Source organism: Gadus macrocephalus, chromosome 15, assembly GCF_031168955.1.
Source record: "Gadus macrocephalus chromosome 15, ASM3116895v1".
NCBI lineage: Eukaryota > Metazoa > Chordata > Actinopteri > Gadiformes > Gadidae > Gadus > Gadus macrocephalus.
Window position 1 is genome coordinate 21,234,175 of NC_082396.1, and position 27,247 is coordinate 21,261,421.

At 47.0% G+C, this 27,247-nt stretch overlaps 1 protein-coding gene across 1 annotated transcript in view; it reads left to right on the plus strand.

The window, feature by feature from the left end:
- The window catches only part of pld5 (phospholipase D family, member 5), a 209,951-nt gene that overhangs the window by 101,585 nt on the left and 81,119 nt on the right, over positions 1-27,247 (plus strand). Inside the window, exons 2-4 of the mRNA XM_060074005.1 lie at positions 9,790-9,926; positions 21,601-21,787; positions 23,184-23,292. Of these exons, the coding sequence (XP_059929988.1) occupies positions 9,790-9,926; positions 21,601-21,787; positions 23,184-23,292 (433 nt within the window). The remainder of the gene's footprint in view (positions 1-9,789; positions 9,927-21,600; positions 21,788-23,183; positions 23,293-27,247) is intronic.

Genomic DNA, 27,247 nt, shown 5'->3' on the forward strand with positions numbered 1-27,247 from the left:
CGCATGGCAACCTGCGCAATGCAACCCTCTCCATAGGAACCGATGCACATGGACCTCTCGTTCCTCCAGCCATACCGAATTATACATCTTGGGGATGTCTCCGATAGCTGCATTTTCTCCTTCCCGGAATCTGAGGAGCACCGCTCTGATAGGATTTAGGACGTCTTGGCCTTTGAGCAAAATGCCATTCATGCTCACCCCTCTGAACTCCAGGCTACTATTCCAGACGAGGCGCACCGGTGTAGTCACTGAGTGGGGGTTTGGTGCGGTTAGGTGGCTCACCCTACGGCCTTAGTGAGCCTAACAGCAGCTCCCCTGTCTACCATCTCGTGCACTTTCCGCATGTAAGCTTCTTTCCACACGGGGTCTTTCATGAGCTGCTTTCTCAGCCCTCAGGAACGTTGCTTCCACAGCCTATCGGTTGTTGAGAAGAGAGGCTGGGTTTTCCTTCCAGGGGTACTTTGCATCCCAGTGTGGCTGGTCGCTGTGGATGTCACTCTCTCTGAAGGTTAGACCTGCCCTTATTATCTCCAGCTCTTTCTCGTCAGCCAGGGACATCTCCTTTCCTCCCAGTCGGCACTTTCCACAGCGACACCCTCCATAGGTAGGGTCACAGGCAGCACCGATGCTATCCCATTTTAGCCACTGATCTCTTTATTGCATGCTGCTGTCGTTCAAACTTCCATACTGCTCTCTTGTTCCAAATGGCTTCCTGGCCTTCCCACGAAGTGTTCTTCAACTTTGACTGCTACCGTCCTAATGGAGTGTGCGAAGTGCGTCTCCGACTGCCATGTGGTCACCTCCACTTCTTCAAAGAGGTTAGGATGAACACCATTCACTGTCTTGCCTAGAGGATCGTCCCACAACACCAGGTCGCCGACCCGTTGCAGTCTTTGTGGAGCTAATCGGCCTTCTCAAGCACTGATCAATAGATCGATCTTCCCTGGGCGGGCCAGTTCTCCCGGTTTAGCTTCAGGGAAAAACTGCTCCAGCCGCTCCAAACTCACCACTCGATCCATTTTGGCGATGTCTTCCATCCCGTAGCAGATAATCCCGTGGAACCTCAAAGTTCCTCGTGAGTTCCACACCTTTATTGTCACGAGATACATTTTGTATCAACTCTCACCTTCATCGTGCCAACACTATACACGACAAGGGAGATGGTTCACCGGTAAGTCAGAGTCTTTCAGCAGCTTGGTGCGTAATGTAATTAGTTGCAGAAGCGAGATCAATCAAGGCTCCAAGGCTGTCTCCTCTCTTTGCCGTGACAGGTAAGAGCATCATGAGGACTGGATCTTCTTTCAAGCCACTCTGTCCTATCGGATTCTTGCCAGAACAAGCTCTCGACGTTGCCTTATTAGTACAGGCCCTGCGGACAGCCTCCAACTGGCAGTCAGTCTCAACTCGGCGAACACAGCCTCTTGCTCCTCTGTAGGACCATGGGGTCCCCTCTTTTCCTCTGCTTTGTTTTCCTTCTTAGCAGCATCCTTCATTGTTGGTGCCTTAGGGCAGAGGAAATAGTGGTGGATCCCATCGATCCCGTGAACATCCAGGCACTTTGTACACGCTTTTGCCTTTTTCACCTGAGCTTTCTTCTCCGACAGACTGGCCTTCCTGAAAGTTTTACAGCGAAACAGTTTACCTCCATGTTCTTCATCGCCACACACGGCACATGGTATCTGCTTGGAGTCTCTTTTGACTTCACTTGCTGTAGTCTTAGGGAACGACTTCTTTTCTCTCCACCTATCACCTGATTTCTCCTGGTAGCTTGGTCTCTCAGGAGCATTAGCAGGCCATGGCTTGCTGGGAAGCAACTGTTCCAACCTCACGAGCAATGACTTTTGGTCTTCCAGGAACATCAAGAGCCTTTCATAACGGTTCCTTGGTAGGACGTTGTTAACAGGGTTTCTCACACACATGAGCCAGTCTCTTTTCATGACATCAGGGAGTTTGCTCTCTAAAGACAGAATCACCGGCTGATTCTGTATAGCGTCTTCGCATCCCAGGTCTGTGAGGTCCAATGCTGGGATCAATTCTAACGTTTCTCGTGGCTGGTGGTTCTTTACAGCAGGTCGTGATTGTAACTCCAAAACGATCTCTTCTGCCGTTTGTGCTTTATCACCATAACGGTTCTCTAATTTTCTTGCATTCCCTTGACCCCGTAGGCTCCGCTTGTGCCTGGATACTCTCCCATTCAGCCTTCCAGCGCCAATAGTCCCTCCTGTCCCCGGAGAACTTAGGCAAACTTATGGGTGTGAGCCTTATGTTTGGTCGGGCCCATTGAGAGCTGATATCCCCAACGACGTACGCACCAGGGCCACTATATGGCATGCTACTACCTTGCCCCATGCTGATATCAACTGGTGGAGAGGTACGAACACTCAACCGTTGTGGCATGCTGTTAAGGGTTGGAGGTAGGGCGGAACTGACACCAAGTCCACCATCAGACCGTCGCGACTGCAGAGTGGGCTGTAATGTCTGTTGGGGGTACTAAGTGTGGTGGCTGCAACATACCTGCCCTGAGGTCGACTAGTGTCAGTAGCACCTTGAGCAGCGCAGGTAGTGATGCTTGCTCTGTCAGTGGACATGAATGAAGGAGAGCTCATAACATATACAGTTCCCTGCCCATCAACGGGCGGATTGACAACAGCAGGCTGGGTGTTAACAGGTGGAGTAGCACTAGCAAGTGTTACTTGTTGGGTAAAAGTGATGTTATCTGCAGCTGTAAGGCTGTCGCTAGCTGTTGCGACATGCCCACCGACCGCATCATCACCTGCCACATCTTCATCCTCTTCCTCCTCATCTCCATCACCGTCGCCACCATCATTTTGTTCTCTACTGTTCCTCTTCATAACCTCATTGTCACGTTGGCAGGTCCACTCATCCATCAGTTGCTCCTTGTCCTCTCTCAATGATAAAAGGAGCATCCATTTGTCCTTTCCATGCGGCCGATAGTCTCTCCAAGCGTACACAGCCTCTCTGAGTTCATGGAGTTTCCTATGCAATTTACCATTGTAGACCCCTTGCTGCGTCCATGGCACTACCTTACTTTTCCCGAGCGCCTCAGCCTGACCAAAGGCAGACTTGAACTGTGTTACAAGAGCGTCTATGTCCTGCGCTGCATACTTGGACCACAGCAATTCCATGATCTTGCCATCAGTTTCAAGGAACCTTTGCTCACTGGCTTCTCTCTTCACCAGGGCGTCCCACGACTCACTGTCGCCACCTGTAGGGTCTATCTGGCTCTGTGCGTCGATATATTCATTACCGACTTCGAGGAGTTTGTCATAATCATCCTTCAATCTCGCCAACTCTTCTGACAACTCAACTTCACGTAAACGACCAGCACTAACATCAAGGCGGTTTATTCATGTTGTAAAGTTTCGTTGCGCATTTGAGCGCCTCCGCTTTAAGCTCTCTAGATCTGGCTTATCATCCACCATTTTGTCTTCTCTAGGTGAACAGAATCACTAAAATCACCTTTTAGCAAAAGGACTCATTGAAATGACTCGTTCAAAAGATTTGCTCAAAATTAACGGCTCGTCCAAAAGACGCGTTCAAAACAAACGACTCGTCCGTGAACGACGTCTTTCCCCGGTTGCTATGGCTGATAGCGGCGTTGTTTACAAAGTCACTTTATTAGCTCTGCAGCTTTAATATTATCCACACAGCCTTACTCATGGTTGTGGAAGTTCTTCAGCCCTTTAACGGCCCCGTTAGCTCTTGGCTTCGGCTCCTCCATTATAGTGGCGTTACTGACTCCGGGTCTCCCCTCCCGGCGCCAGTCATTAATGATGGCTCCTCCGCTCGGGGTCCGTGTAATCTCTGGCACGGCTCCGACGACGGTTTACAACTGTCCAGTTTTCACTAAGCTACCTGCTATAGCTCATTAAACTCCCAACTGAAAGGGTTTCAGGACAAGTACGGCGGATACAACTCAAGTAACTTTATGAACTTTTATTGTGCTCACATAAACAATAAGCATCCACGCACTATGTAGCCTGACTACCAAGCTGCGCTACCCTCTCATGTTGACAATAACTAATTAGTTGTTGGTTAGTTAGTTAGATAGATAGATAGGTTGTCAACCTGCAACGAAAACACAAACACAAAACCCAGAATTAACCAATGAAATTATACAAACATTCCTGTGATATTAATTCTTGATTTGAAGTACTAGCAATGCTAGTTTATAGTCACTCACCGGCAAGGCGTACTAGTCCTGACCATCAACTGAATAAAATGCAACCTAAAGGCGTGGCCACCTGCGCACTGGGACTAGTCATGCATACACAGACACACAGTCTGGAGACCAGGAATGATAATAAACAAACCTGTAACCTGGTATAATTATAACATATATAGAATATAACATATAATATTCCTGCATTCGGAATAAGGTGGTAAATGTTCACACTTATTTCCTCAAATAGCACAGAACATAATCATAACATCTATCACTTCCAATATATATATATATATAAAGCAATAGTTACACTTACTGGGAAGTTCTACAGTCCCAATGAGATGGTCAAGCCTTCCACCATCATCCCAGCCTCCTGCCTCGTCGCTTCCATCACCTGGGAGATACAGGAGAAGGCACGAACCGCCACTGTGGACCAGCCAGCTCCCAGTTCCTGTCCACCTGACCGCCTGTTTGTCCCGTCACACCTCCGTTCAGACGTGCTCCAGTGGGGCCATGCTTCCCGGCTCACCTGCCATCCCGGCATCCAGAGGACCCGGGACTTCCTGCGACGGCGCTTCTGGTGGCCATCACTGGAATGTCCGGGGCTTTGTCAACGCCTGTCCTGTAACCAGAAAAAGACCTCTCACCGCCCACCTGCCGGCTTCCTGCACCCCTTGCCCATCCCCCATCGTCCCTGGTCACATTTCTCTCTGGACTTTGTAAATGGTTGGCCTGCATCCAAGGGCCACACCGTCGTCCTCACCCTTGTAGATCGATTTAGTAAGTTGGCCCATTTCAGAGGGTACACTGTACTGTCTGCCACACTCTCTCTCGTCTGAAAAACGCTCCCATTCAAAAAGCATTGGTTTACATTTCGTTCTTTGTAGCACAAAAACATCGGAGAACACTCCCGTTCAGAATGAATTGGTTTACATTTCTTTCTGTGGAGCACGGTTATTCTTATTTATTTATTTTCAGTTTTTGAGGAGGTCTCCTTCAAAGATGCAAAAATGGAAATATTGACATATATAAAACTAGAGGGTGCACTGTACTATCTGCGCACACCCCTTCTGAAGCCTCTCTCCCCCTCTCTCTTGCTTTGTTTTGTGGAGCACGTGAATTGTCTGAGAAACGTGCGTTCTGTGGAGCACGATCATTTCAGTTTTTGAGGAGGTCTGCTTAAAAAATCTTGAAATATTGACACATAACTAGAGAGTGCGCTGTACAATCTGCGCACACCCCTTCTGAAGCATCTCTCTCTCTCTCCCTCTCTCTCGTTTTGATTTGTGGAGCACGTTAATTGTCTGAGAAACGCGCGTTCTGTGGAGCACGTTCGTTTCAGTTTTTGAGGAGGTCTGCTTAAAAAATGGAAAATATTGACATATAAATAACTAGAGGGTGCACTGCACTGTGCACGCTGTGCACACTCTCTCTCTCGTCTGAAAAACGAATCCTAAAACGATGCTTTGACACTAATAAGCTGTCTGTAAATTTAAAGAAAACTAAGTTCATTGTATTTGGATACAAAAAAATCTAATATGAAGTGAATATCATGATAGACAATGTTGAAATAGAAAGAGTCTATGAAAACAAATCTTAGGAAGGATCATAGACCACAAATTATGCTTGAAACAAAATACAAAACAAGTGAAAAGAAAAGTATCTATGTCCACTGCAAAACTATACGAAACAAAAGATGTACTCAACTGTTGCTTAATATAACCCTACATTACATACTGTGTGGAAATACGGGGAAACACGTACAAAACAGTTGCAAACCATATTTTTATTTTACAAAGGAGGTCAATAAGAATCATTAACAGAGCAGAATATCTTTAACCAATCAATTTTTCACTGTTATCGCTATTTTTGCGATATTGTCCTATTTTGTTGCTTATATCGTGTATGAACTCTTGACTTTAAAGCCATCTGTTAGTTCGGCCCTTTCGATCTAACACTGTGCAACACTGAAACACCAGTTAAACGGTCTCTACCTGTCTGCTGCTACTATCTCACCACTGGTTAGCCTCTGAGCTAGCTTCGCCGATACAAGGCTCACCTGCACGGGCCTCCTGGGACTCCTCTCTGCGATCTTTTGCTGGATAGCCTGCTCTGGTGTGCGCAACGAAGACTGGTCTGCTGGCATCCTGCCAGCTCTCCCGGACGCACCAATGCCCGGTATGCATCCCCGACACACCAATGCCCGGTATGCCCCGAGGGTGTTCGTTTGCCGGTTGGCTAGCCTGCTGCTAATCCCTGCCGTCGCTCAGCTGTTTCCCCATCTCCAGCAAAGCTACAACCTACACGCTTCATTCCTCTGTCTCCACCGCGCTGGTTCTGTATCTTCATCACCTGGACCATCTACCGCTGGACTACATCACTGACCATCTTATTTCGTGTGGACTTTTAAACTGCTCTGGATTGCGCTGCGTTTGACTCGGACAAGTGCAACTCTGCCGCTCTGGTACTCGGTAACGGAGATGTTACGTCTCTGGACCTTCTCCAGGACGCCCCCACCACAGCTTGCACAACACACCACACCAAACATCACGTGGACTGCTTTCTTCCACCTCCGAAACATCTCCAGACAGCGCCCATCACCGTCCCAATCCAGCACCGAAATCCTGGTTCACTCATTTGTCACTTCCCGCATCGACTAATGCAATGCCCTCCTCACGGGACTCCCCGCCAAACTCATCAACAAACTCATCCAACTTCAATGACTCCCAGTACAACACCGCATTCATTACAAAAATCTCCTCCTCACATACAAAGTCCCCACCATCTAGCCTACACTTACCTCCGTGACCTCCTCCATGTACAGCCCCTCCCGCACCCTCCGCTCAACCTCTGCTGGACTACTCACCATCCCCACGCCACGCCTTAGTACCATGGATATCCGAGCCTTCAGCTGCTCGACACCCAGACTATGGAACTCCCTCCCCCAACACATAAGGCAGTCAGATCCAAACTCAAAACCCACCTCTTCAAACTGGCATACTCACTCTGAGTGGTCACTGTGCACTACACTTGTCTATTTCTAGGTGGATGTTTGGTTTTAATAATTATTGGTCCTGTTATTTTATGCTTCGATTATTGTTGTTACTTTATGCTTTTTACTCTATATAAGGTGACCTTGGGTTACTTGCAAGGCGCCAAAAATAAAATTGATTGAATTATTATTATTATTGTTATTATTATTATTAAACAGATGGCTGGAGGAACACCTGCATCTGTCCTGAATGACAGCTGTATCTGTCCTGAGGAACAGCTGTATCTGCCTGGAGGAACAGCTGTATCTGTCGTGAGGAACAGCTGTATTTGTCTTGAGGAACAGCTGTATCTGTCCTGAGGAACAGCTGTATCTGTCCTGAGGAACAGCTGTTCTGTCTTGAAGAACAGCTGTATCTGTCTGGAGGAACAGCCTTATCTGTCATAATGAACAGCTGTATTTGTCTGGAGGAACAGCCGTATCTGTCCTGAGGAACAGCTGTACCTGTCCTGAGGAAAAGCTGTTTCTGTTTTCTTCTTTAACACTTTGTCAAACTTTGTTGGTCACACGATACACTTTGTTGGCCACATGGCCACATGGCCACATGGCGCTTTTTTCGAGGCAACTGTATTCAACTGGGCCAATTTTCCCGAAAACGATGGATCTTTGCTCGTACGATCATTCTCACGATGGATCTTTCGAACCATCGTTAATTTCTTTGGAGCGTTTCCCGAAAACTCCTCTTAACATGAACGCGCATTCGCTGCACTCACGACATTCGTAGGAATGTACCTGTCCACTGACGTGGTGCTGAAACGGGCTATGACGCAGGGGGAGACGCAGGAATGTCGCAGGAAAATGGGGTTAAAAAGGGTTAAAATATCTCCCCATCAAGGCCAACCGCAGAGTAGCCTACAAAAAGAATAGATTGCAATAATATGAATGCTAAAGATATTACAACACAATTGATTAGGCCTAGGCCGACATATATATCAGTCCTATTCCTGAACGCACTGTGCATACATTTATTCACGGCATTTCCCCCCCTGAAATAATTCCATATTACAAAAATCCAAAATAGCTTGTGTGACAACTACATTTATCTTAATGTGCTGATTTTTTAAACATATATTTTGCGCAGCAAGAGAACCGACTTTATCTGATTCTGCATAAGGTTGCATTGATTGGCTCTCTAGTATAGAATATTTGTAGACATTAAAAATGCATCGTTCCATTCATACATTATAATTCAAACGCGGCTATTGCTAACCCGATTAGGAGAGCTTGGTCTAGATCCTGCCCATATTGTTGGGCAGGATGAAGTAGGCTATAGGCAGGGTTCGAGTTATGATTCCATCTCTGTGGGGGGAGAACGTACCGGCCTTGCGCTGAATTTGGACAGGGGGGGGGGGGGGGGGGATATAGGACGTAAATATGGGCTATTATGACATGGCTCTTCTCAATGCCGTGGAACGCTCCGTTCACTTGCATGGGCCCTTCACAACAACGCCAGCTTCTTCGGTTGCTAAGCGACGTCAGTTGGTAGCAAATAAATTGTAAAAAAACACAACTTGTGAAATAATTTTTTCATTTGGCTAGTAGCCACTCATTATCGAAAATAAGCCCCTCAGGTCGAAGCACCTCCGTTTCTCGTCGATGTCCGGTTCGCCCTGTTTGGGCTTATTTTCCTGATAATGACCAGCGTTCTATTATCCCACTTAACGTCAATCTAACTCTGCATGTGGAAGGGAAAATAGCTTTATTTGTAATTACAATGTTATTCTGCTGTATTTTCAGAGACCCCCACAGATATTTGAGTTTGCTGCTTTCATGGGAGCCAGACCTCTCTCAATGGGAGCTCAGTTCCCACTGGCTCCCACCTAACTCGAACCCTGGCTATAGGTCTTTCAACACTGCCGAGCTGGTTCTGTCGCAGCTTGGCACGCCCGGCGATTTCACCTTCTTATCTCAAGTTTCCTGTGTAAAACCGAGGGGGCCTCGGCGCGGGGTTTCTTGGTTCACTGGGGAAGGCGGGGCTGTGCACGGAGTCTTTGACCTCTTTAGAATAATTTGTATTATTGCATACTCCCGAATGTTTTAATTTTTTATGAATGAAGACACCCGAATGCATTAATGAGTTCACTCTATAGTAGGCTAACGATGCTCTTAGCGTCCTACGAATACCCTGGAGCACTCGTTAGCTACGAGCGTTTTCACAACGTTCGTTACCAACGATGCTTTCGGGAAACGGTGTGAAAACTGTATGATGCTCGTACGACGCACTTCACGATCCACTTAGGCTAACGATGCTTTCGGGAAACTGGGCCCTTGTCTCTCTCGCTGTCTCTGTATCTGTCTCTCTCTCTCTCTCTCTCTCTCTCTCTCTCTCTCTCTCTCTCTCTCTCTCTCTGAGATGCTCCAAGTGTCCTCTTGCTCATGTTTTATGACATTCTGAGTATGGGGAGAGTAGTCAGCTAATCCGGCCACCACACAGAGGCCAAGGGGAAGGCTCTTTGGCTTTGTTTGAATGTCACGTTGCCGGGCAACAAAATAAGTAAATAAAAGCCCAGGATATTCAATGCGATTTTTTTATTGTTTTTTTCTCCTGCAGTCTCAGCAGAAATGCATCATGATCTTTGCTTTGGTCTGCTGCTTCGCCGTCCTGGTGGCGCTCATCTTCTCAGCCGTGGACATCTGGGGTGAGGACGAGGACGGCATCACAGAGGAAAACTGCAGCAGGACCTGCAGGTGAGCTGAGCACCACGTAGCGGCTGCAGCCCAGTGGCTCTCGCTGGGGACCCCTGTACCGAACGCCTTCCTCCAAAGTCCTAATATTGACCCTTTCCCTAACCTTGCTGCTGTTGTTGTTGTTGCTGTTAGTAAGAGGTCGTTGATTTTAGTTTCAGTCACAAGGTGACAACAATAGGCTTCATTGCTGGGCGGAGCTAAGTCGGCCTGAGCTCACTTGTGCATTTAAAGGCTAGTTATTATTAGCGTCAGCTGGACCCTTCAAACAAAGACTAGGGGAGTTTCTCTGTGGGAGTCCCTCGAGGAAGACAAGGGAAGCCACCCCTATTGTGGCTATTTGTCGTACTTCAATCATCGTCAGGATTTCCACTCATAGAAGATGCCCCCATAGATCCTCTGCTCGGCATAGCAACCCATCCAATCTGTGCCACCCACCGACCCCTACCTAGACTGACCTTGAAATGATGGGAGGACTCTGGAACTGCCAATCAGTGGTCAAGAAATCAGTGGAGTTGTTCCGATTCCGATACCAGTATCGGAAATGTCTCCGATACTGCCGAAAATGCTGGTATCGGTATCGGCGAGTACTGGAGTCCAGGCACCTCCGATACCACGTAATTTATTAAAATAGAAAGCTATTTACTGGTTAGCTCCGTTAGCGCTGACACAGTTCTTCTTCGCGGCTCTTAAAACAGTTGCGCTGTGCTGCCATCTGCAGCCTGCTGTTTTAGAGGGGCGAAGAAGAATTGATCACCTGTCAATCAAGGAGCTAGCGTTATCATGTCGGCGGTGTGGCAATATTTCACGCTGGATGCTCCCACCAGCAAGACTGCGACATGCAACGTATGCCGTGAAAAGATTTCCAGGGGTGGCACGAGTGTTGCTAATTTCAACACTAGCAACTTAATAAAACACTTTTTATTTAGACGCGTCACGCTAAAGAGCACGACGAATTTAAATCAAAGGGGAAAAGGAAGGATGAGCTGCAGCAGCAAACGCTGGAAACTGCCTTCCAGCGACGAGAAAAATTTCCCAAAGACAGCCCAAAAGCCACAAAGATAACAGACAAAATTGTTGAATTTATTGTCTTGGATGATCAACCCCTGTCCGTCGTCGAAAATGTGGGATTTCGCCGCTTAATGGAGCATTTGGAGCCACGGTACTCTTTGCCTGGTCGTAAATACATCTCAGAAACTGCGCTACCCAAATTATATGAGGCAGTAAGGGAACACATTTCATGCATGCTGAAAGACGCGCATGCAATTAGCTTCACCACTGACATTTGGAGCTCCGACGTGTGCCCCATGTCTTTATTGAGTTTAACGTCACACTGGGTGGACAGAGAGACATCATTTACCCCCCGAAGTGCGGTGCTGCACGCCAACGAGTTCCGAGGGTCACATACTGGCAAATTAATTGCCGAAGCAATTGAGGGGATGCTAGTACAATGGAAAATCCCTAAGTCCAACATTCATGTTGTTTTGCGCGACAATGCTAGCAACATGAAGAAGGCTATGGATGAGATGGATGTACCGAGTTTGGGATGCTTCGCCCACACTCTCCAGCTGGTGGTGCATGAAGGTCTACTGTCACAGAGAAGCGTGAGTGACGCACTGGCGAATGGGAGGAAAATAGTCGGGCATTTTAAACACTCGCCACTGGCTACTACACGCCTAGAGGATCTTCAAAAAGATCTGCAAATGCCCGTCAAACGTCTGCACCAAGACGTAGCAACAAGGTGGAACAGTACTTATTATATGGCAGAGAGTTTACTGGAGCAGAAGCGGTCAATTTCAGAATATGGAGCTGACCACGACCTGCCAGTGACCCTTACTGCTAACCAGTGGGCTTTACTGGAGAAAGCTATCACTGTTCTGGCACCATTTGAAGAACTAACCAGACAGATGAGCTCCTCCACCTCATCTGCAGCTGAAGTCATCCCCTCGGTCACAGTGCTGAAGCGCCTGCTTGCTCGGGAGAACGAGGAGGACACTGGTATAAAAACCATGAAAAAAACCCTTCTTGAGGCTGTCCAGAAAAGATTTAAGACCATCGAGAATGAGCCCTTGTATGCAGTTGCCACTCTTTTAGATCCACGATTCAAAGACAGGTATGTCGTCTTAATATTTTTATTAAATGTCTATATTATAAACACGTTTGAAATGGTGTTTTGGCTAACTACATATTGCATTATTATTTATTACTATTGCATTAATATGTTACTATTAAATGCTACTATGGAGGAGGTTGTTTATTTGCTTATTTTACACATTAAGACATTTAATATTTTTCCTATGCTGTTTCAGATACTTCACAGGTGCAGACAGCATCAAGCATGCCAAGGATGCTCTGACACAGGAGGTGGAGAAGATGGAGGCTTTACAGAGCAGCAGGACCACACCTGAGGGAGCAGAGGCAGTGCCAGGCAACCCCCATAAAGCCCCACGTATGGAAGCACAGCCAGACAGCAGCAGCAGCAGCAGAAAGAGCAGCTTCAAAGGCCTGTTTGAGGAAATCCTACAGGAGCATGGCGAGGAACGTGGGGCAAGCAGCACAAGCACACAGGTTCAAATACAAACATATTTGACAGAACAAACGGTCCCGCGCTCAGACAGCCCATACCAGTACTGGGGAGTCAACCAAACTCGGTTTCCCACCCTGGCTGCCACTGCTGCAAAGTTTCTCTGTGCTCCTTGTACCAGTGTTGACAGTGAGAGACTGTTCAGTGTAGCATCCAACATTGTTGATGCAAGAAGGAACAGGTTAGGAGGAGAGAGAGCAGAAATGCTCATCTTCCTGAAGAAGAATCTGCCTTTGCTCTTGAAATTATGAACAATAGTAAATTGCTCAAATGCTACTGCAATGTGTAGCCTACTTGTTAAAGTATTTTTTGTTTACTATGTAGCTGCTGCTCTTTTGATTTGTATTTTTTGAATGTTTACTTTATAGGTTGGTGTTGCACTATACGTTTTTTTGAAAGAATAGATTTACTTAAGTTGCTGTTGCACTACTGTTTTTTTATACTGTTCTATTTAAATGACTTTTGTATTTAAAGATATTGTGGCTACACTTTATTATTTTTTTAAAATAACTATTATTTAAGTTGCTGTTGCACTACTGTTTTTTATACTGTTCTATTTAAAAATAAATGGCTTTAATTTGCCTTATTCATTCATTCATTTACAAAGGGTTTAACCTGACCCAGGCCTTACCACAATGATAATCATATCACAGTCATTTTTGTAACATACTGGTATCGGTACTCGGTATCGGCCGATACCCACAGCATAAGTATCGGAATCGGTATCGGGAGGGAAAAAATTGTATCGGAACATCTCTAGAAATCAGACTCCATTTCGGCCTACGCATCCCTCATGACCCTCCACGTCCTGGCCCTGACAGAGACTTGGATTACTCCAGAGAACTCTGCTACTCCTGCTGCCCTCTCCAGCGGGGCGAGGAGGAGGGACTGGACTCCTCATCTCGCCGAAGTGGTCCTACCAGGTCCTTCCACTAGAATACTTGTCCAGATCTGCATTTGAACTCGCTGTCACTGTCACCCTTCCTATCAAGCTCTTCATTGTAGTGATCTACCGTCCTCCAGGTCCCCTTCTTGACTTCTAGGACGAGATGGATGCCCTTCTCAGCTGCTTTCCAGAAAATGGCACACCACCCGTTGTCCTTGGCGACTTCAACATCCTGCCAGAGAAGTTGCACCCACTTTAATTAACTAACTTTTTCGCCACCTTTGACTTATCACTCTCCCCTTCTCCTCCCACACACAGGGCTGGGAACCAACTTGACCTGATATTCACAAGATCCTGCGGAACATCGGCTCTCTCTGTTACCCCGCTCCCTGTGTCTGACCATCACTTTATTGCTTTTTCTCTCGCCTTGAAGTCCTCTCCCTCCCTCCTCACATTGTCACCACCCGCCGTAACCTGAAATCTCTCTCTCCATCTACGTTTGCCTCAACTGTTCTGTCTTCACTACCTTCTGTTGAACGATTCTCTCCACTATCCACAGAGGAATCCTCCGAAACTATGCTATCCCCCCTCTCCACCTCTTTGGACTCCCTCTGTCCCTTCCACTCCAGACCTGCGCAATCTTCAACCCCCCCCCTCCTTGGCTGTCCGAATCTCTGCAGACTTATGGAGCAGAGTTGCGGGCAGCTGAGAGGAAATGGAAGAGATCAGACTGTCCTAATGATCTATCTCACTATCTTCACCTTCTCTCAGATTTCCCCTCCACTGTGTCAACAGCCAAATCTGCCTTCTACCGGACCAACCTAACTCCTCCGCCTTAAACCCCAGGAAACTGTTTTCCATGTCTTCTTCCCCTCCACCTCCTCCCTGCCTCACTGCTGATGACTTTGTTACCTACTCTTCCCAGAAGGGGAAGGACATTAGCTCCTCTTTTATCCCTGCCGCCATCCACCCTCCACCCATCCCCACCTCTGTTATCACCCAATTTATCCCTCTCACATCCAAATAGGTCAACAGAATAGTTACTTCTAACCATGCCACCACCTGCCCCCTTAACCCTATCCCTTCCTCACTTCTCTAGGCTGTCCCGAGCAACATCCTGCCATTTCTCACTGCGCTTATAAACTCCTCCCTCACTTCGGGCATTGTTCCAGCATCTTTCAAGACTGCCAGAATAAAGCCTCTCCTCAAAAAACCGACCCTTGACACCACCGACATCCAGAATTATACGTCGGTATCTCTTCTTTCATTCCTCTATAAAACACTGGAATGTGCCATCGCTAACCAACTGTCCTCCTATCTCTCATCTAACAACCTGCTTGACCCTCACCAGTCAGGCTTCAAGAAGGCACACTCCACTGAGACGGCTCTCCTCGCGGTGACTGAGTCCCTCCGTGCTGCCAGAGCTTCGTCCCTCTCATCGGTTCTCATTCTCCTCGACCTGTCAGCAGCATTTGACACGGTGAACCATCAGATCCTCCTTACCACTCTCGCCGAACTTGACATTGCTGAATCTGCCCTTTCCTGGTTGACATCCTAACTGACGAATCACACAATCAGGTAACATGGAATGACTCCATGTCCAAATCTTGCATGCTTGACACTGGTGTCCCTCAAGGCTCTGTACTGGGGCCCCTTCTGTTTTCCCTCTATACCAGATCTCTGGGCTCTGTAATTACATCACACTGCTTTTTCTATCGCTGCTACACTGACGATTCTCTCTTTCCCCTCCTCTGACAAAGTCCTGATTGCAACACGCATATCTGAATGTCCGGCAGATGTCAGCACTCATCACCTGAGGCTTAACCTCAACCAGACTGAGCTCCTCCTAATGCAAGGGAAAGATTGCCCAAACATGGACTTACTGGTCACTGTTGAGATCATCACTGTATCTCCTTCTCCAACTGCCAGAAACCTTGGTGTGGTACTGGACAATCAGTTATGCTGCACCGCAAACATCACGGCGGTGGCCCGTTCCTGCAGATTTGCACTTAACAACATCCGCAGGATCCGGCCCTTCCTCACAAGGGAAGCAGCTCAGCACCGAGTCCAAGCGCTGGTCATCTCCTGCCTCGACTATTGCAACTCGCTCCTGGCTGGAATCCCTGCCTCTGCGATTAAACCTTTGCAGCGTATCCAGAATGTGGCAGCGCGCCTCGTGTTCAACCTACCTTAGTTCTCCCATGTGACCCCCCTCTTCCGGGACCTCCCCTGGCACCCTGTAGTAGCTTGCATCAGATTGAAGATGATGGTACTGGCATACAAGGCGGTCGATGGAACTACCCCTGCCTACCTCCAAGCGTTGGTCAAGCCACACACCCAAGCTCGATCCCTTCACTCAACTACCTCAGTTGGACGTCTGACGTCCGTCCATCGCTAAGAGCAAAGGCCGATCAGCGAAGTCACAACTCTTCTCTGTTTTGGGACCTCAGTGGTGGAACGAGCACCCTGCCGTTGTCAGGATCGCAGAGTCGCTCACCAGCTTCCACAAAAGACTCAAAACTCACCTGTTCAGAGTTCACCTAGACTCCTGCCACTAAATGTACGCACTTATTGTACGCACTTAATGTACGTTGTACTTATTCATAGTACTTAATTGTGTAGCATTTGCTGTAGTAACTGCTATCACTGCTGTATATGGGGAATGGGTTATCCTAGCGATTGTTAGTACTTGCACTTGATTCTATGAACATCTTTACTGTACCGACAGCGATATATTGTTTCACTTCTTCTGCTAAATGCCCTAAATGTAAATGTCCCTGAAGGAGGGCCCCCAGGGCCATGGGCCCTTGATTCCCTTCTGCATGAATTATGCTGTTTGCTCTAACTACCACAGAGCGGCCCTCTGACCTGGCGTCCTGCTGAAAGCCTCCACAGGGAGAATCCAGGCACCATGAGCACCTTTGTCAGCACTTAGCTGCCTTGGTTTTCCCACAGGACGGAAAGTGGTTGACAAGCTCCAAAATTTATATTTTGTAATTCCTTTATTCTTTGTATAATAACGTGCATTCAGTGTACCATAACACAGCAAAACACAGCAGTTTTCTATCCCTCTGATGTTCACTTCAATCCAAGTTAGTTTCAGTTGAGAATCACCAAGTTTATGTAGCCGGCCTACTCTTGACTGTGCTAATTCTGCATTGTGTATTTTCCAAATGATAAGTCGGAGACAACTGCTGCCTTGCCAACAGAGTTGGTCTTTAATCTGTGTGAAACACAATATAAGCACATTAACAAGATGTCCGTGTCACATGCACTCCTCTCTCCAGCAGGGCAAATCGGTAATTATGAATCCTTCTTGTCTTGGACTTTAACTTTCCATTGGAACGAGTTCTGCCTTGTTTAAGCGGGTCATGTGACCCCTGGTGTTAATAATGAGTGGAAAGTGGGACAGGAGGGCAGGATCTGCGGCTGCATACTGACATCATACCCCATTGAACTATTAGTAGTCATGCTCTCTCCCACTTCCTTTGTTTAAAGGAGAAGCTGCGCTCCCTCGTAAGATAAGAAAAAGGTAAACAAGAGGGTAAACGAGGGAAAAAAAAGTTAATTCCCAAACTATGCTCCTCTAAGGGGGTAAGGATGTAGGGATTAGCAAAAAACACCTCAACACATAAGCATGTGGGGATCCATCCGCCTCAGAGCATCATGAGGCCGCTGTGCAACAGTCTTCTAGGGCCACAGGGTTAATCTCCTCTGACTTCCTCTGAGCCTGGCAAGCTCGACTGGACAGAGAGCAGGGAGTCTAATCGGGAGCGTTGGTTGACCGCTACCGGGGGAGGTAACCAAATAGAAAGATGGGCCCTGATTGGCCCGTTCGCGTCATCAACTAAGACACAGTCCCTGATTGGCTTGACCAATCCGGGATTGGTGTCCTCGGTCTCAGAGCGCCTTGGAGTCAGAGAAGGATCATCCTCACCAGGGATATTTACACAATATATTCACGTAATAACACAGTAGCAGACAGAATGAAAATCGCTCACTGAAAGAGTTAACAACTGCATATAGCATGTAGCCTACACATAGCATGGATATTTATGTCTAATCAAATATGTTATATATTTATTGTGTGCGTAATCATGCAACACAAAACAAAGCAAAATGGTTCCTAAAAAGAAATGTAAATGGACTGCATTTATATAGCGCTTTTCTAACCATTGGCCACTCAAAGCGCTTTACAATATTGCCTCACATTCACCATTCACGCACACATTCACACATCGTCGGGAGCTAACAGTCAGGGTTAGGTGCCTTGCACAAGGACACCTCCACGCTCAGCTATGAGGAGCCGGGGATCGAACCAACAACCTTCAGGTTACCAGCCAACCCGCTCTACCTCCTGAGCTACTGCCTCCCCTCCAATACAAGAAGTATAATCGATGGCATGCAATATTTGATTTATGTATGACTTGTGTGCTACTTCTAAACACTCCAGCAGCGCCATCTTTGAAGAATTAGAGCAACCCCAACCGACTGTAATTATTTGCTTTGATATTATTTGTATGATTTAAAAAAAAATAAGTGAAAGAATAATCCAGGAGGAAAAAAGGTGCCAAGAGAATCTCAGTGTACACACACAAACACACACACACACACACACACACACACACACACACACACACACACACACACACACACACACACAGTGTGTGTGACAGTGGCGTACTCAGGGGACCGCCCCCCCTCGTGGCTCAATGGTTGAAAAAGCGCGCTAAAGTGCCCTTCAAGAGTGTCGAAAACGAGAGGAAATGCCTTATTCGCTGCCCTTTTCACGTGCAAAACATGGTTAGGTGCCCCTAGTGTGCTCCTTCATACAATAAATTATGATGATGTGCCCTCTAGAACAGTGCCCTTATAGTCCCCTTCTGTCCGTCTGGTGCCCTTTTAGTGCCTCCTTTAGTATCCTGATAGTGCCCTTCTGCCCGTCTGGTGCCCTTCTATTGCCCTGATAGTCCCCTTCTGCCCGTCTGGTCCTTCTAGTGCCCTGATAGTCTCCTTCTGCCCGTCTGGTCCTTCAAGTGCCCTTCTGCCCATCTGGTGCCCTTCTAGTACCCTGATAGTGCCCTTCTGCCCGTCTGGTCCTTCTAGTGCCCTTGCAGTGCCCTTCTAGTGCCCTTCTAGTACCCTGATAGTGCCCTTCTACCCGTTTGGTCCTTCTAGTGCCCTTCTAGTACCCTTCTAGTGCCCTTCTAGTGCCCTTCTAGTACCCTGATAGTCCCCTTCTGCCTGTCTGGTCCTTCTAGTGCCCTGATAGTCCCCTTCTGCCAGTGAAAATAAGAGAAAGTGCCTTATTGGCTGCCCTTTACACGTGAACAAAAAATTAATGAGTGCCCTAGGTTGCCCCTGATCATGATGATGTGCCCTCTGGAGCAAGAATATGGCAAACCGAAAAAAACATGTTGTGGTTAGCTATTGAGGTGCAGACGTTCCTCTCTTTGGTAGCTGACGAACAGGGAATGCGAGGCGTTGCTTTCATGTGGCGTTGCCATGACAAACAGCTACATCGAGTGGTACTTAAATCTCCACTGGATAACGAAGCAAAAGCGGATCAAAAGTATGTCAGTACCCATAGTGGAAAAGCGCAATTTGAGGCCAAGTTAGAAAAACTGAATATTTTCAGTTTGCATAATCCGTTTAAAATGTATATACATTTTTTGAGCGTTCAAGATCATTCAAGTGTAGGTCATTTCATGCAAGAGAGACGATAATGGTCAGCTATCACCTCAACATGAAGGAAAACTTCCTTAAATGTTTCTGTAGCTGGCTGTCAGCGGTCAAAGACTGTATGGTAGCGGCACATTGAATTTTCTCCAGTCTAATTTTTACTTTAAGGTTGGGTATGGAATTCGCTTTTTTGGCCATTTTTGCAAAATTACTTGAAATCCTTATCATAACCCGCTTACAGCCACTGAGTTAGAAGTACTGACATGAAAATTAAACAAGTCAATCATCTGTGGAACGGGTCCATTGCCACCGAGTTGCATTGGACAGTAAGTACGTCAATCAAACGGTCGTACTGCACTCCCCCTCCCCCGCCCCCCGCGCGCGACCCCTTTGTGCAGTACTCGTGACCCAGAGCTCGTGACCCAGAGCAAGCTCCTGTTTGTTGTTACCCTGCGGTAGCTACTGGAACTAGTTAATCCACATTTGGACCAAGCAGTAGAAGACAATTTCCATGGCAGACAAGACGCCACCATCCCCACCACCACCACCACCACCAGCAAAGAGAAGGAAAACTCTTTTTCAGAGAGTAATTGATATTAAAAACACTGAAAGAGAAAAACTGAAATCAAGAATAATCCTAGGCGCTGCTTTCGAACGTTGGCGGCAACTGAAGGACGAGAAGGGTCTAAAAACCGATGCTTGTGTGGCGGTTGACCTAGTTTCAAAGTTTCTACCGTTTATACTCGGTACCGGTGTTGAGACGAGTGTATTACTCGGTGAGAAAATGTCCACACCGCGGCAACCCTAGTGAAAACCAGGACTTCCAATACAATTATATGAAACAAACATACATTTTCTAAAAATAGTAATCATTTATGTGACCGTTCAATGTTTATAACATCTGGTGCAACCATAGCCGCGAGAACGTATTCTCAGCAGGGGGTGCTGGAAAAAAAAAACTCAGCCTGCACTAGACTCGCAACTCGTTACATTGATAAAAAAGATATATAGCAGCGCAGCTCAATTACACCAGTGCATGCGCGCACAGTTGAAAATCGATCGTTGTGTTCACTTCCTTCACACCATGGTTCACATCCAGCTGCTCACAGAACAAGTTTAGCGCACCACCGCTACCCTCATACTTTTTCATGTAACCTTTTTTCAGCACTAGGTCATATGAGCATTAAATAAATGCTGCGTCTCAAAATGCCTTGGACAGCAGCGAGGATGACTCGCTTTGCCACGGGCCGAAACAGTTCGGAGCGACCACAGCCAGAGCGAACACAGCGGGGCAGAGGAGTGTCAGGAATAGTCTTTGGTGTACACATCAGTACTGCCCATTTGCACTACTGTTTAGTGGCAATGCAGTGTTTTATTCTATGCCTTTTTATTTTCGTATATTATTTCAATGAATACAATTTATTTATTCATAAAAACAAGATCTGGTCTTCAAATCTTTTTTCCAAATATAGGTCGTCTTACAATGGGGTTTGTGTTTATATTCGGACCAATACGGTACAGCGGGCGCTCACATGACGTTAAGCATTTCCTGGTGCATAATGTGACACTTCAGAACCTAAAATCCCGTTTCTCCCCGTTGACACGACAACACATAACCGGCGTTTTCAGAAATCTCCACTTTGGCCGGAGTTTTTAGAAATGATCGTTTTCTGTGATAAGACAGGGCCTCGGACAGGGGGTGTTGCAGCACCCCCAGCACCCCTACTTCCCACGGTACTGGGTGCAACTTACAGCTGAATGTAGTGCCATGTTGTTAAACGAAAACCTACGCTAGCCTGGCTCGCTCTCGCGCATCTCTGTTCGCGCTCGTGCATGATTGCGCGTCCAGGTACTTGGAATGGGTGGAGTCAGAGTCAGCGTTGAAGGAGAGGGGGTAGGACCATTTGAGTTGTGTATTTTCAAAATCTGCTGGCGTTTCGCAAATCCCATACCCAACCTTTAAATGTTAGTAAAGATGAAAGCAGTAAGGCATCCTCCTTTCTTTGGCTAAAATGTGAAAGTGCACAATGAAGTGAACAACTCATTTTGGTGTTTATAAAGTCGCTAGAATAAGGGGAAACAGTGTTTTTGAAGCAAAACAAATTATGAGCCCAACTATTCTTTTAAGTGCTACATGGAGATGTAACAAGTGCCCCGAATGGGACCTTCAAGGCAGTGCTTGCTAAGGTTAGGGGATAGTTAGAAAAGTCACTGTGTCCGCTGGTGGGGCCCCATGTTGTCCAGAATGTGCCCTTTTTATTTTTTCGCCCCAGCCCTTCAAACAGTCTAAGTCCGCCACTGTACACAGACGCACACACACACACACACACACACACACACACACACACACACACACACACACACACACACACACACACACACACACACACACACACACACACACACAAACCTTTGTTGCATTTTCAATTTTTAATTTATCCATCATTGTCACAGCATAAATAAAACGATATATATTTTTATTTTTTCTTCTCTATTTGTTTGACCTTTGACCTTTGTCTGAGCAGGGTCGTCCTGGTGGAAAACATCCCGGAGGACGTGTCCTTCCCCCCCAGCGGCCCTACCTACCTGCCCCTCACGGCGGGGCTCCATGACCTGCTGGACCGCGCCATGCGCTCGCTGGAGATCGTCTCCCCCGTCTGGCTGCTCAACTCCTCAGACTACGAGGCCAGCTCCCAGCGGGCGTCCCTGCAGGTATGGGAGCCTCACAGCCTCCATAAGGCCTTTCACACCGCCGCAAAATCGGAGCCCGTTCCAGGCTAGTTCGGAGCTAGAGCCAGTGTTTTGGTTTCACAACGCCAGAGAACCGGCTCCGGCCTCTAAAAACTGGTCAACTCCAACCCCAGGATTGAGCTGGGCTAGAACGAGAACTGCCTTAACGCCAGGGGCAGGGGGTGGGGTTATTCTTACCTTCATAAACAGGAAGACCAACGAAGACCGGCATTTTTGCAAACACCGAAGTAAACAATGGACGTGAGGACGAAAACGCAGTGGACCATGGAGGAGACAACCTGTCTTCTTGGATTCTGGTCTTCTTCCGAGGTCCAGAACAAGTTAGAGGGAGCAACCCGGACAAAGGCTAGCTTTGAAAGCGGAGACGTATGCAGACGTTTGCAGTGACGTCATGACGTTGCTCTCGCCGGCTCCATGGCTGGCTCTGGCCGGTGTGAAACCAACTGGTTCATAACTGGGATGAGGCTGGAACCAGTTTTGAACTGGCCCTAGCACCAGCCCGGAACTGGCTCTTGGTTCTTTTTGGTGTGAAAGGCCTACATGAGAGGTCAGCCTAACAGCCCCCATGAGGACACCGTCTCCACATCCTCCACCCTCTGATCTGATTGGAGCTGGGCAGGACTGATGCCTTAAACTGCAGTCCTTCATAACTCACCCTAAAACACACCCTTATTCCCACGCTATGTCCCATGGTGCATCGTGGTTTTCATCAGGTCGGCACACAATGACAATCCAGTCACTAGAAGACCATCAGTAACTTAAGTGCTATCGGGTTATTTTAGCTAAGTGTTTAATCAGCACACACACGTGGCGCACAGACACACACACACACACGGACACACACAAACAGACACACACACACAGACACACACACACACACACACACACACAAAAAGCATCCACTAGGAGCAATCGCTTACAAGGAAATAAAACTCAATGGGCCCTATCTTGCATCCGGCGCAAGTGACTTAGTCACTGGCGCATGTGTCGTTGCTAGTTTACAACTGGCGCAGAGCGTTCTTTTCCCACCACCGCCACTCGCCGGTAAATTAGGGATTGATCATGTGCCCCAAGGGGCGGTTCGGCGGAAGGAGGAGGCGTGTGCTGGCGCAAAATAGGGCCCAATGTGTGTGGTTGATACCTGTAAAGAGTGCAGGACTTGTAAAATAACCTTCCAACTACTTGTGTGTCTGTGTGTGTATGTGTGTGTGGGTGTGTGTGTGTGTGTTAGAACACCAGATAATACATATGCAACAATCCACATTGACAATGTTACCTTCAGAGCACCTCCGTCTAGTGCTGCCCCCGGGCCGTGAGAACAGAGAGAGTGAGGCTCCGTTGTGCTGTGTTTCCACAGGGCAGGGCTCTGCTGACCAGGCTACAGGGACTGAAGGCCAGGGGTGTCCAGCTGAAGATCTCCAGCGAGGACACAGACTCAACTGAACTCAGCATGCTGGCCAGACTTGGTGAGAGCTCACTCTCAACATTCACACGATACTGTCCACCACCCTGTGACTCTGCCTGCTTTTCTTAGGGAGGGTCTATACAAGGGGTAGTCAATTGGCGGACTCCGGTCCGGATCCGGACCCAAACGCAATGAAATTCGGACCAAAACGAAAATCAATATTATTATTATTATTGTGATTTCGCGATGTGTTTCCAATCACGTATCTACCTCGTGCCCAATCAAAATTTCCTATCAGCGGTTGTATAATAACATCAGTATGACATCTTGGCCGCGAGCGCAAGCAAGGTCTGCGAGTGCTTTTTTCCTCCGCAGTCTGTCGGCCCGTTCGGGTCACATTCCCCGGGGGGGATTTAAGACACGCAAGCATGCAGGGTTGAGAAGGAACTGGTGGAAAGGAACTTTAGCTTTGACTCCCTGAATCCCAAATCTACATGGAGGAGAAAGGGATTATTGCCGGTGCGGACTCCCGGACACCCGCTGGTGCTCAGCTCCGGGGCGCTCTCCGACTACCGCCGGAGATTGTCCGGCGGGTGCTCAGCTCCGGGGGCCGGCACTCCTGCCGGGACCCAGAGCTGAGCACCCGCCGGATTATATAGATATCTATATATTATATTATATTATATTATTTAGATATAGAGCTCCCGGACACCCGCCGGAGCTGCTGGAGTGTTCTAGATTAGATTATTTTATAGAACCGATGCACACTGCGGCCTCCTACATAGCTTTACCCAATAAAAGTTTAGCGCAGAATATTAAACATTAAAATAAATAGCATTTCTGTAAATATTTGTAACATAATGATACTTATTTATCCTAAACAATTTTGTCAGACATCATAATATGGGCTATTTTTTCGTTCCTTGAATTTCAAGTTAATGCCGGGAACTTCTGATAGGGTGGGCCAGCTGTCAATCATAGTGGCACTGGCCCACATTGGCCCTTGTGGCTACGCGCCACACAGGTCATCATTGGCTACAACAACGCGGTCAGATTTGCGAACAGTGTTTCTTTAGCTAGCAATCATCATGGTGTGCTCCAAACTTGAAAAAAAAAGAAAGGTGGATTCCGAAAATCGTGAATTTAAGACAGAGTGGACCGACAAATATGCATAATTAATTGTTATTTTATTTATATTCTATTTGTCACCTTATTTTAATATCACTGCCACTTTGGCATTTCACTGTGTTTCTTTCCTTATTAAATTCTACATATTCTGGTGTTATTGCTGGTGCATTTTCATTTCAAGTCAGTAAAAACCCAAAGCTAATGTAATGAGGACAATGACAAAAAGAATGTTGGTTTAAGAAGCAAGATCTTTAATTCATTTCTTAGTAGTCCTTGCCCATTCACCAACGGCCCATTCTGGTAATTGACCAGGAAGCAGGCCACGCTTAACAATTAATCTATGTTCCCGCATATAGACAGTTGTACGACCTTGTCGAACAGTTTGTTCTCCTTCAACCTCCTTATACACCTCTCCATAGGCAGTCTCAGACGTGCAATCACCTGTGTCTGCCTGACATCCTCTTAACTCATTTGTTGTTTGTTGCTGAGGAAGGCAGGCCGGTAAACCTTACAAGGAACAAGGTTGTCCACAACAAATCCGTTGTCCACCATGATCGCCATACCTGGCTTCAACAGCTTCACAATCCCTGACAGCTTGAAGATCTCGCGATCAATCTTGGAGCCTGCATACAGTCCAGACACGAAGGTGACAGCACCGTGGGGTGCCATGCCAACCATGGCCTTGAATGTGGTGTGTGATTTGTAGAACGAGAAAACCTCACTCTGAAGGAGCAGAGAGGATGGCATCTGACAGAAAAAATCTCAGTACAATCAAGGACCACGTATGTGTCAGAAAAAGCTGCAAACTCAGGTGGCAGGTGAGCTCTCACTATCTCTGGATGAACCCAAAGGTGCTTGCTTTCCAGCAGGCAGTAAAGGAAATGGGTCCATGTAGAGATTATCTGACCTGCAGTAGTGCGATGAAAGTTTAACCTCTCTGCAAGCTCCCTAAGAGGAAAACCCACTGACAGGTACATCATGGAAAATCATGGACAATATGGACATCTTCTCATTTTCCTTCTTATTTGCATGGGCGCTTCACAACTTCCGGCAGTGAATTATATTTCATAATTCACCGTTGCCAGTCAAGTGCTGTTTCTGAAATCGTGCACTTACGTAAGTGCACTTACATTGAGTGCAGTTCATTATCCCTACAGTGCACTTACTTATAGGCGCAGTGCTCTCATTTCTACAGTACACTGTCAAAACAGCCTTCCCGCACCTACCGGAAATGAGTTTGCAGTTTGACGGTTCTTCTTCTGCTGTATTTTTTTTTTTCTGCTTGATCATTTCCATTAGTCGCCTGTATGAGAGATCTAGCAGTATTCACGCTATCGTTCTTGATACCAACTGATCACAGAATTAACAACATAAAAACAATGGTCGGATACAGCCCAAAACATTGTAGTTGTACTGAAAAACAAACCAAATAAGTGTCATTATATTTACATTTGTAGAGCACGTCGGTCTCATATGTTACAATACATACCTCCATTTTCCGATTTGAAATTTCTGCCCCCTTCGCTACGTAGACAAGATGGCGGCCGTTGAGAGTGGAAAGTGTCCATCGGTCCACACTCAAGTTTTAGGTAGTTTTGAGTGCGCCACCGAGTTACTTCCAGGGCACTGCGTTTTGGCACACGCTCCGTTTTTGCTCAAAGTGCACTCAAAAAAGTAAGCGTAAGTATAGAAATGCGCGATTTCAGACACAGTACAGGTAAACAAAGGATTTGCCTCTGATGGCGTCTTTGGTATAACTCCGCAAGTAGTCCGGTAACTTGTCAACCCCAGCGTCTTCAGTTGCTAAGCGACGTCAACGTCTTTGGCAGACTATTAAATCTGGTGATCTAGGCTACGCAGGCCTATGTAACTAAGTCAATGTAGCCGCTAACAGTTACCGCACATATTTGAAAAATGAAGCTGGATGAGTTTCCGCTAGCTTACTTTCATTTCTAGTTCATCATCATGGATATTTGTAAGTGGTTGAAAAGCCCACCAACAGTCTCCTCTGCCAAATCGGATACAACACCGACGTCTCCTGATGTTGTCGTTGGAGTAGACCCTGGACGACAATCTGAGCCTGAGCCCGTTGCTAGTAGCTCCGTCATGGAGCCCGATCCTGGGCCTGGCAGGACCTGCAGCGGCCACGTGCGGAGGCTACCAGCAGCCGGTCAAGTGCAACTGCGACTGGGGCCGTATTTGGGCCACAACTGCCTGTCGGATCAGTGCGTGTGAGTGACCTCGGCACGGACAAACCCAACTCAAAATGTTTGGTTCAATAAAACGATCATTTTCCTCTAGCTGGTATTTAAACAGGGACTGGCTTGAGTACTCGGTGGAAAAGGACGCCGCATTTTGTTATGCCTGCAGGAAATTCAAATCTGTATCATCGGATGCAACCTTCTCCATTAAGGGATTTATGATTGGAAACATGCAATTGAAACAGGCAAGGGCTTAAATAGGCATGCAGCTTCAAAGAAACATTTAACCTGTGAAGCAATGTGGAGAGATTCAGAAATATGTAGAGAGACAGGGAAAGAGATTTAAACTCTCTTAAATTCAGAGCAACTGGCGCTCAACAGATATTACATGTCAGCCCCAATTGATATGCTGGAGTATTTAGTGGTGAATCAATTGCCGTTACGTGGAGATAATGCTGGTTTTGCCAGTGTGCTAGATGAAAATAGTTCCATGGGGCTGTTCTTGTCTCTCTTCGAGTACACAATGCGCAAAGATCCAGAACTGACAAGGAAAACAAAAACAATCCCACATAATGCACGCTATACCAGCCACACAGATACAAAACGAGATTATTGAAATGATGAGCAAACATGTGACAGAGGAGATAGTGCGACAAGTCGGCGATAGCTGGTATTCAATTCAAGTGG